Below are 9884 nucleotides of genomic sequence, written 5' to 3'. Positions count from 1 at the left end.
CTTGAAGCCCCTGTCCTCTTTCCTCTCTGTCTCTTTCAGCCATCTCTAGTAGGATATAGAAATTTTGTGGTCCTTCCTAAGAGTGCCCCCCGCTGGTTGTCTGCAGGACAGACTCCTAGACGAGAGGGCTGGTTACGAGGGCAAGACCCTGACCCCAGGATGACCAGTAACCAGGTCCTCCACATGAGGGGGAAAATTCCTACTACCTCCTCCTCCCTTTCCTTTCCCCTGAAAAAGGAGTCTCAGCACAGTTATTTACAAAGATTTATTACAGCATGGAAGCGGTTGAGGTCTGGAGTCAGGGAAGAGAGGAAGGGGGTAGAGCAGCTGGAGGGCAAGAACCTGGCTCCCCCACTGCGTGCCCCCCCCAAGAACGAATACTAGGCGGCATTCCTGGCATCAAAGCACAAACAAAACGCAACAAAGCAGCCTCGGCCAGTCCATCTTCCAGGCACCCAGGCTGAGGAGCAGGGGTGATAAGGGGAAGATTTCCAAAATGTTGAGGCTGTGGAGAAGGATTCCTGAATCCTTGGCCCTAGTAGAAGCCAGTGAGAGGGGTGGTGACTTGGAATCCACCATAGGAAGAGAGGGGATGGAGAAGGACCTAGGGCACCTACAGATTCTCTGTATCCTCTTTTCCCATATCTTAGGGTCCTGCCCTTTGGTTTTCCTGTGCCCGAGGGAGGAGGTCTGGGGAGTAGAATGGTGAAGGATGAACATTTATCCCTTGTTTACTGGATTTTCCAATATAAGCTCTCTCACATCCTGCCTCCCACTGGGTGAATAGGGGAATGACTGGCAGGGGTAGACATCTGGCAGGCAGCAAGTGCCCAGGGACTCTGGGCATCAGCCAAAGGTGGGCAAACAAGCAAACAGACCAATTTTAGTCTTCTAGAAGTCAGAAGCCGCAGCCCTAGCAAGTGAGGGGAAGGGTAGAAAATAGGGTGAGGACAAAGTGGGTTTCTGGGGAACAGTGATGTCCCCTCCATTTCCTTCTGGGAGATGCAGGGCTGGGTGCCTATGTGCCAGGCTCAGGGTGGGCAGGACGCTGTGGCTCCTCCCCCAGCTCTGCAAGGCAAGCAGAGGGACTCAGGGCCTGGACATGCCTACCAAAATCCCAGCCCCACCTCCCCGCACCCTTCCTCCAAACCTCACCACTTAGCGCAGGATCTTTCACTTGGTCCTCAGAGCTTCCATCTTTCTGGGGCTCATCCAGAGGGGGCGGGCGCTCCCAGGGCCCCTCCAGACCCTGGCCATAAGTTGTCTTCTGCGCAGCTGGGGATGGGGAACAAGAGATGAAGCCACAGAATCTAAGTGTCCATCTGGCTGCCTGGAGCGTGAGCTGAGGATCGCTGATGACTGAGGCTAAGTTTACTGAGGTCATTATGGTATAGTGGAGAGAGCACTGGACTACCATGTTTCTCCAAAAATAAGACCGGGTCTTATATTATTTTTGTTCCATTAGGGCTTATTTTCAGGGGATGTCTTATTTTGCTCATGTACAACAATCTACATTTATTCAAATGCAGTCATGTCATCTTCTTCTGGAACATCGTCATAACGTACTAAATATGTCCGTCTGGCTGAGACCTTAACTGGGGCTGCTTTTCGGGATAGGTCTTATTTTCAGGGAAACATGGTAGGATAGCGCTGCCAATGACTAGCCATGTGACTTAGATAAGTCAATTATTACCTTTCTGAAGGGGATAGTAACAGGGAAATTGTGTAGATTGCCTTAGATAAGATAATAGTTAATACCCTGCCCAGGCCAGCACTGGCACCCAGGAGCCACTCTGGGAGTGGTGGCAGCCTTATCATTTGACCCACTGCCCTGTTGCTTTTCCAGAGGGTACAGTCTCCTTTTATCTTCTCTCCGCCTGTTCTGAGGGTCTCAGTGGGAGTTGACTCAACTCTTCCAGCTACAGCTTTTGCTCCCATGGCTGATGCTCCCATTGCCAGAAATGCAGAGAGGAGGCCCATTCCATTTTGTTTGGGTGCAAAGGCTGGACAAGCTGGGGTGGTCAACTGTTTTTCATCCCCTTAAATAATGGGACCAAAAAATGTATGTGCACTAGGTGGGAGATAGATGAGGCACAGCCTTCCATGGCCAGGCATGGGAGAAATAGCGTGGGAGGGGCTCAGATCTTCCTGCCCAGAAATTCTCTGGGCCTTGAGACCCTCTGTGTAGATTGTTGAATCTGAGGCCTCTGGCTCTCAGGACTTGTGGTAGGTCTGAGCCCCTTCCCTGGCCCCTTTCTTCCCAGGCAGCTGGGGTTGGAGGAGCGCAAGACCAGATAGGTTCTCGAGTCCTGGATTCTCCGTCTAGACACTAGAGGGCACTCTCTCACCCCAGCCTAAGTAATAAAGGAGAGGAGAAAGCCACAGGGTCTGGGAGAGGACTTATCAGCCAGCCCTCTGCCTCCCAGCAGAGACCACATCCTACATTCAGAAATGCAGGCGATGGGGGGCATTGGACACTCTTCATCCCCTATCCCTGTATCTGCTTGCACTCCCTCACCACCATGGATGGGAAGTTCTTTCTTGGGTCCAGCTTCAAACCTCACGTGGCCTTGTCTGATTCTTAGGGAAGAGAAGAATTATTAAGAAAAACCTGATTGGGAGAGGGACTGAGTCAAGGATGAGAGCAGCCCAGGTGTCAGGTAAGGCTGCATGTGGGGCATCCTGTGGGGTGAGAGGATGGGGAGGACCTTGTAATAACGACTGCAGTTGACATGTGTGAGACACTGAACTGGGAGGGGGTGTCCCAGGACACTCGAGGAGGACCCCACCTGCCCCTTGGTGGTAGGACTCAGGCTTCACAGCCCCTTCAGCTTACCAGAACCCCTGCTGCCCTTCAGGACTTCAGCCTGGCTGTCCTCCTCTTCCTCTTCTTCCTCATCATCGTCGTCCTCCTCCTCTTCTTCCTCTCTCGGGTAGCCCAGTTCCCGCAGCTCGCCCAGCTCATCCTCCTCCTCTGAGGCCTGGTTCTCGCTCAGGTTGCTGATGGACTGCAGGTGAGACTCAGCAATGCGCTGCACAGCTGGCACAGGGGCACCCAGGAAGGCAGGGTCAGCCAGGTCCCAAAACAGTCCCTGGAGCTGGCCAGGCCCCAGCCTCCTTCCATTGGCCTGCTGCAGAGCTAACCCCCTACGGGTCTAGTTCAAAGCTGAAGGCTGCAGGGCAGCCTGCTGGGGGCCAGGCCAGGACTGAAGCAGCAGGGGTAGACTCTTGATCGTGTTTGGCTCTTAAGCTGTCCAAAGATGCTGGCCCCCCAGAGGCTGGCACTAGGCCATAGGGCACCAAGCTGGACAAGATCGGGCGGGCACAACAGCAGCTTAACATTCCCTGGCTGGGGAGCTTGCTTCTCCAAGGACCTGGAACTGGACATAGTGTCCACCAGCTATAGCCTGGGCAGAAGGTACAGGGCCCCTGGGCCAGGGCCGGGGAAATTTGTCCCTTTCAATGTCTGGGAGAATGCCTAGCCGGCTTATGGCTCACTGCTCACCCTGATCCTGCCCACCCCTAAGCGGGGCTTGGTCACCATCCTCTGGCACTGCCCCATCATAAATGCCACTCCATACGCCTCTGCCCCAGGCTCTAAGAGGTAGGAACAGTTCTGAGCCTGAGGACATAATAGCCTGCAGCCAGTGAAGTCTGCCTGGGGGTGTGGTGTGCTCAGACGCGGCCCCCACAATCTTGACCCACATCCCCAAGCTTCCAGCTCCCTCTGTGGTGACCTAGAAAGCAGCAAACACCACCCACCCACCCCCCCAACACCACCAAAGCCTGCTGGGATACGGCTTAGGTAGGGAACCGTGTGGGCAGCTGGAGAGGTTTCCAGAAGATGGAAAGGACCTGACAGTGGAGGAAGGGGCTACGGCTAGGAGATTCTGGGAGGAGGGCAGGGGTGGAGGGGACACCGTGAGGAGTGGCTGGGGCAGAGGCAGCAGAGGGCCAGGCACTGGTAAACTCAGCCTACAGAAAAGATGCTGAGGAGCCAGGGGCTGAGGTTGCCTTAGCTCCTTCTTGGTGGGCAGGCAGCCCCTCCCCTCAGAAAGCCCAGAGGGGTAGATCCAGGCTGGAAACCTCCGGTGCAGTGAGCAGGGCACCGCACTCTTGCCAAGTTGGGGACAGGCACAGAGGGAGCATTGTGTGTGCCCACTGCCCCGCCCTGCCCCAAGCTCCCAGCCGGTGCCTCCCGCTGGCTCTGGGCAAACTACCCAGGCAATAAAAGCGCAATAAATCGCCCTGCCCTGGCCTTGGGGACTCGGCGAATCTTCACCTTTAGCCAAGTGTGAGAGCTTGTCCTTGGAGAGACCCCTTCAAGCCAAGACTCACTGTGGCCCACTCCCCAGAGGCCCTTGCTTTATCCCCCTACCCAATCCTGCCAGGTGCTTTCCCTTGCCCAGAAAGGGGTTGCAGTCTACAAAACAGTGTCCTCCAGGTACAGAAGGGTCCTCTGAGGGATGGAGAAAGGGTTGAAGGGAGGAGAGGAGGTGGCAGCTCCGGCAGCCACCCTCTTCCCGAGCTGGGGGAGGAGAGTTCAGTTCGTGAGCCTCAGTGACAACAATAGGTGTGTGCAGTGCCTGTGCTGGCGCCCCGTGAGCCTCCCCGCGTGTGCGTGCACAGCGCCTCGTGCCTCTCGGGGTTCTCTGGGGTCTCCCCTCCCCCTCCTAGCTGTCTCCTTTCTCTGCCATCTCTGGAGCCCTGAACCCTCACCCCAAGTCTCCCTTTTTGAGCTCAAAGGTCTCCAGCACAGCTCCCAACCTCCCCCCACTGCCCACCCCTATCCTGGCCCTTTTCCACTGCCCTGCTTCTCCCCACGTAGCCTCTCCTAAGGCACAGCCCAAAGGGGCAGGGGGCTGGGGCACGTGTCTGGCCCCTGCAGGGTGCTCGGAAAGCCTTGGCCTTATCCTCTTCACCCAGCCCCCTGCCCCACTCTCACAGGCAAGAGCCCAAGGGATGGTTCTTCCTCACATCCATTCAGCAGCCCCCTCCCGGTCCAGGGTGGGAGGAGAGAGTTTTTGTCTTCTCACCTGAGAAGATGCCACCTTCCCCCCCCATGTCTGCCTTAGGGGTTGGCCTTCCCCACATCCCTACAGGTGAGAAGTCCTTCCACGGGCTGAACCACACTGCCTGCTTGCTGTCCCTTCATTTTCCTGTCTCCTGGGGAAGAGAAAGGGTCCCTACCCTCTCTCCTCTCCTCCCAGCCTTCCCTCTCTGCTCCCAGCTCTGGCAGGCGGGCTGACAGGTGCACCTGTTGACCTTAGCTGGTGCTGGGAACTCATTAAACCCACGGGGGTAAGCAGGGAGCTTTCAGCACGCTCTTCCGCTCTCCCTCCCTCTCACCTCTGTGGGAGGAGGGGGCTGGCCCGGCAGGAAGAGCCTTAGGTGGAAGTTGAAGTGGGGGTGGGGAAGCATCCTAGGGCTTAGGAAGGAAGAGACCCACCCCCCACCCCAATCCGCCCCACCTTCTTCTTAAGGTGTATCTCCCACAGCTCCCCACTTTAAGCCAAGTCTCCAGGCTGGCCCTAAAGATCCCTGTGACTTCACACCTCCTCTCTTTGGCCCATCTTCTCCCCTCTTTCTGGAATACCCTTGCCTGCCAGTTGAATTCCCATTCATCCTGCAAATCCAGGCTGAAGGATCCTCTCCTCTGTAACTCCCCCTGACCCTTTGAGGCAAAGGCCCCAGGAGGCAGGGACCAAATCTCCTTCCCCTTATTTGGCCCAGTGCCCGCCAGTGAGCCCTGGCACACACTAGGTATTGAATAAGTGTATGCTATAGAAATGATTTGCCTTTTAATATAGGAAGGAAAAGGAGGAAGGAGAAGCACCCAGTGTGCAGACCTGTGCAAATGTTATGGACATGGGAGAGGGGAGCAAGGGGTGCAGTCCAGGGAAGAAGGTGCCTTTTGGGAGTGGGGAACGGGAGGTGGTCAGTGCACACTTGCAAAGGGCAGAGCTGAGTCTGGCTATGTTGATGCCTGCTTGTTATTGTAGGCCAGCCACCGCTTTTCTTTCAACCCCACAGCCACCCTTCCCAGCTTCTGGGTCAAATTAAGACCTAATTGGTCTTGAAGTGGGGTTTGGAGGACAAGACAATCCCTCCCCACTGATAAAAACTTAACACTTCACCGCCCTCCCCCAATATCAGCCCAGTTCCAGAGGTCATGGGGACAGCCAGACTGATGGGTGGGGGGATAGTACCTTTCAGCGAGGGGGGGGTGTAGGCACAGGGGTTAGGTCTCTTCGATTTGAGGTGGTGCCCCTCTCCTGAGGCTCTCTGCCAGGGAAAGTGCCAGGTTAAGTGGGCTTACCGCAGGCCCCTTCTCTTCCACCTCCCTCCATTCCATCCCACCCATAGCAACCTGGGCAGACGGGTCTGGCCTCTGCTGATGGGTCTGGGTGCTGCTGCCCCTCTGGTCCTGCAACAGGCTGAGGCTACCCCACTGCTTCCAGAGGGCCTCCATAAACTGTGACCTGGCTCAGGGCGGGACCCTGGGCTCTAGAGGCCTCATCCCAGTCCGGAGTAAAGACAAGGGCAGAGGAGGATCGGTTGGTGGCACCCTGGCACCAGGCTCTGTCACCAGAGGTGCCGATTGATATGCTAATGTGTCCTCCTGGGTGGTACCCTGTAGCTGGGAAGTCACCCCAGCTGCCTCACCACATCCCTCCTTCCAGCGGCCCTGGAAACTCACCTGGTGGGGGGAGGCCTCTTCCTCTGAGGGAAGCCGCCAATGAACCAAGGGAGGCGGGGAGAGAGAAACAGAATCTGAATTACTTTCCCCAAAGGGTCAATCTCTGGGGAAAGGGAAAGTGTGCCCTTTCCTTCCTAGTGTTGGGAGGTGCCCGTCAATACATGAACCCAGCAGAATTGGGCTCCCAGACCTTACTCACTCCCGCCCCCCTTCTGCTCCATCTCCTATCCTTGGGACTTTGGCAAGGGCCCCAAGAAGGCATCAGGGTTAGGGTGGGGCCAGGGCTCGGCAGGGGCTGGGAAGGGGCCCACCTGGTGAGGAGTGCTCAGAGAGCCGGAACAGCATGGCAGGGGTTGGTCTCCTGCGCCGGATCTAAGGAGATGGAGAAAGAGGTGGGGAGGGGGGAGGCAGGACAGATACCAGCAGCCCACACCCACACCCACCCCACTTCACCCCCAGGCAGCAGGGAACAAAGAGTGCTTTGGAGTCCCCAGGGAACCTTTGAATCAAAGACTGTCAGAGCTGAAAGGAACTCTGCAGCTCATCCAACGCCCTTATTTTACTCAGGTAAAAACCGAAGGCTCAGAGAGTTTCAGCAAAGTGCTCAAGGCCACACAGCATCCAAGGCAGAGAAAGGATGAGAGAGAAACCTGTCACTGACATCCAGCCCATGAGTATCTCACTCCATGGCTACTCCACAAGGGGTATCCTTGTCTACCATCCCAATCGAGGTCCTTCCTCTCCTCATTTTTGAAGACATGAGACCTTGGGAACTGAAGCTGGCTGTGGAAGATGGCCTACGGGCCATGGCACCCACAGGCCCTGCCCACTGAAGGTCAGCTCAAGGGCTCCAAAGAAACAGGATCTGGCTGCAGAGGGAGGCTGAGCGGGGGCACTGCAGGCACCTCCAACCTCACACAGAGGCTCAGGTGTGGGCCCAAGTCGAAGACCCACAGGGGCCTGGGGGTGTGTCTGGGGGTCTGGGCCCCTCTGGCATTCTCTCTCAGGCTGGGGAACTCTTCACCCAGTCTTAATAAAAAAAAAACACGAAAAGTTGCCCTCTTGGTACATTAGCCAAGCTAAACAGTGAGGGTATGGGGTGGAGGGGACACAGAGCATTCCCAGTAACTGCCTCCCCCCAGCTTGGCAATCAGACCAAGTGTCAGTTAATTAGGTCCCCTCTGAGCTCCAGGGAAATGCACAAAGAGAACCAGGTGAATGAAGCTGAAACTGCCACCTCCCCCTGCAAGCTCCAGTACTGCCCTCCAGACCAAAAGCTGCTTAGGCCTAGGACCCGACCTGCGCCCCCATGGCTCCCTATCTTCTCCCAAATGACGTGGCCTTACTCTCACTGCTCTGTTGGGATCCCACTGAGACTCAGCAACAAGTGACCACAGCTAGGCTGTGGGTGGGTGAGGGGTGGCCATCTTCTCTCTCTCTCTCTCTCTCTCTCTCTCTCCTTCCTCTTCCTCCCACCTTCTGAGACCTCAGTTATCCCTGTGAAGAGGACTGGCTTCTGTGATGCCTGCTCACCCCCAGCCCCATGCTGAGGCTGTTTAGGTCCTGACAGCAGAAGGTCAGAACAAGGTTCTGGCGACTCCAGGCCAGGCAGACAGGTTGGGACTAGAGGGGCAGGGCCGTGGGGCAGTGAAGTTGGGGGTCTGCTCCATAGAAGGGGTCAGGGGACAAGGTTTCTCACATCCGACCAGTGCTGGCCGGGACGGGGCTCATGGGTCCCAGTGACAGCCCAGGGAAGGAGGACATTGTGCAGAGGAGAGACCCCCTTCCCGGGGCAACCGGTAATGGCGTGCCGGGATGCTCAGAAGCTCATTGCCTAGAGTTCTCCCGCCGGGGGACCAGGACCGAGGCGCAGGGAAAAAGTTGCGCGAGTCTCCAGCGAACTTCACGCGCTTCCCAGAAGCCCCGCGGGTCCAAGGCGGCCCGGGACTCTCCATCGCCCCCAGCCCCCAGGCCAGCGCGGCCCCGGCAGCGCCCAGAGCAGGGGAGTCCCGGAGTGTGTGGGGGTGCTGCCGGGGATGGGGCGCGTCCCCCTTACCATCTCCACCTGGCGGGGATCCAGCTGGCTGGGGGGCGCAGGCACGGAGAACTGGATCTTCTTGCGGTCTTTGGGGTCCATGGCGGGCGGGGTAGGCGATGGGGCTAGGGGCGCGCGGCTCGGGGTCCGGGGAGGCGCTCCCGGCTCGGCTCGCCAGCGCTGTTCGGGGCGCCGCGGCGACGGCGGGCTGTGAGTGGCGAGAAGGAGGAGGAGGAGGAGGAGGAAGGCTATGCGCTCACGGATAAAAATACCGCGCGCGGCGAGGGGAGCGCGCGGGAGGAGGGTCTCCGCCCGCCGCCCGCCGCCCGCCCCCCGCCCCCAGGCTCGCCTGCCGCGCTGGGTCCGCGCCTCGGTCCGCTCGCGCCTCCGCCCGCGGGCTCCCGGCTCTCTGATCTCGGTGTCTCTGCCTCTCCCCTCCTTCCCTCGCTCCCGGTGTCTCGCCTCTGTCTCTCCGCTCGTCCCCGATCTCCCCCTCTTCCTCTCTGGGTCTGTCTCAGTCTCTGCCTCTCTCCCTCTCTCCCGGTCTCACCCCTCTGGCCCCAGCCTTGGGGTCCCCAGCCGGTCCTGTCGCCTGGGAGTGGCCCCCGGGGGCTTGATGGGAGGGCTCAGGAGAAAGTAGCCAATGAACACGGAGGAGCGTGTTCTCTCCGGGCCCGGGGAGGGCGGGAGTGTGAGCCAGGGCACGGGGAACAGGCTGGGGGCCCCCTGCAGTCTCCCCAGAACTTGAAGCTGCATTATTGATGGAGTCCCGCTGGGAGGATGAGGGGGAGGAGGGAGGAGGCCTAGGCGGGGAGGGGGCAACCGGGAGAAGGGACTCTAGCTTTAACCCCTTCGTGGCCTGGGTGCTTGGAGTTTCACCAGGAGGCCTGTGAGGTCGTGAAGAGAGTGCCACCAGCATGCCAAGCTGTGAATGGGGGTGTCCTAGAAAGCGAGTGAGTGTACGAGCGGATTGTGCGTGGGAGGACACGTGTCAGTCATCATGGCAGGGAGTGTGTGTGAGTGAATGCCAGGGGCCCTGTGGTGCCTCTAACTAGGTAGTGTGTGTGGGGGGGGTCGCTGTGGTATGGGTGTGTGTGCGAATCTCTGAGTAAGTGTGTCAGAGTGTCAAGGATGCAGTGTGAGTGGCAG

At 58.1% G+C, this 9884-nt stretch overlaps 1 protein-coding gene across 2 annotated transcripts; it reads right to left on the bottom strand.

Annotated features, from left to right (window-relative positions):
• Positions 1-250: 250 nt before the first annotated feature.
• Positions 251-9447, bottom strand: PPP1R1B (protein phosphatase 1 regulatory inhibitor subunit 1B). 2 transcript variants are annotated; one of them, XM_081029372.1, is made up of 8 exons: positions 9286-9447; positions 8757-8943; positions 7012-7072; positions 6701-6723; positions 6210-6285; positions 2837-3040; positions 1156-1275; positions 251-1068 (listed from the first exon to the last, which is right to left on the bottom strand). In XM_081029372.1, the coding sequence occupies exons 2-8, from the start codon at positions 8835-8837 to the stop codon at positions 1019-1021; spliced, it is 615 nt and encodes a 204-aa protein (XP_080885498.1). In that variant the 5' UTR covers positions 8838-8943; positions 9286-9447; the 3' UTR covers positions 251-1018. The 2 variants fall into 2 exon arrangements, with proteins under 2 accessions (XP_080885498.1, XP_080885499.1); XM_081029373.1 differs by having other exon boundaries at positions 9085-9322.
• Positions 9448-9884: the final 437 nt, after the last annotated feature.

This window comes from Rhinolophus hipposideros, assembly GCF_964194185.1.
Source record: "Rhinolophus hipposideros genome assembly, chromosome: 20".
In the NCBI taxonomy this organism is placed as follows: domain Eukaryota; kingdom Metazoa; phylum Chordata; class Mammalia; order Chiroptera; family Rhinolophidae; genus Rhinolophus; species Rhinolophus hipposideros.
Note: the sequence above shows the minus strand (reverse complement) of the source record. Positions and strands in the feature narration are given on the sequence as shown.

Excerpts from the sequence above, each read along its gene's own strand:
- PPP1R1B (XM_081029372.1), bottom strand. The coding sequence starts at position 8,837 with ATGGACCCCAAAGACCGCAAGAAGATCCAGTTCTCCGTGCCTGCGCCC. Across the intron at positions 7,073-8,756 it reads ATCCCCGCCAGGTGGAGATG|ATCCGGCGCAGGAGACCAAC; the intron begins GTAAGGGGGACG and ends CCATCTCCTTAG. Across the intron at positions 1,276-2,836 it reads GAAGGGCAGCAGGGGTTCTG|CTGCGCAGAAGACAACTTAT; the intron begins GTAAGCTGAAGG and ends CCCCATCCCCAG.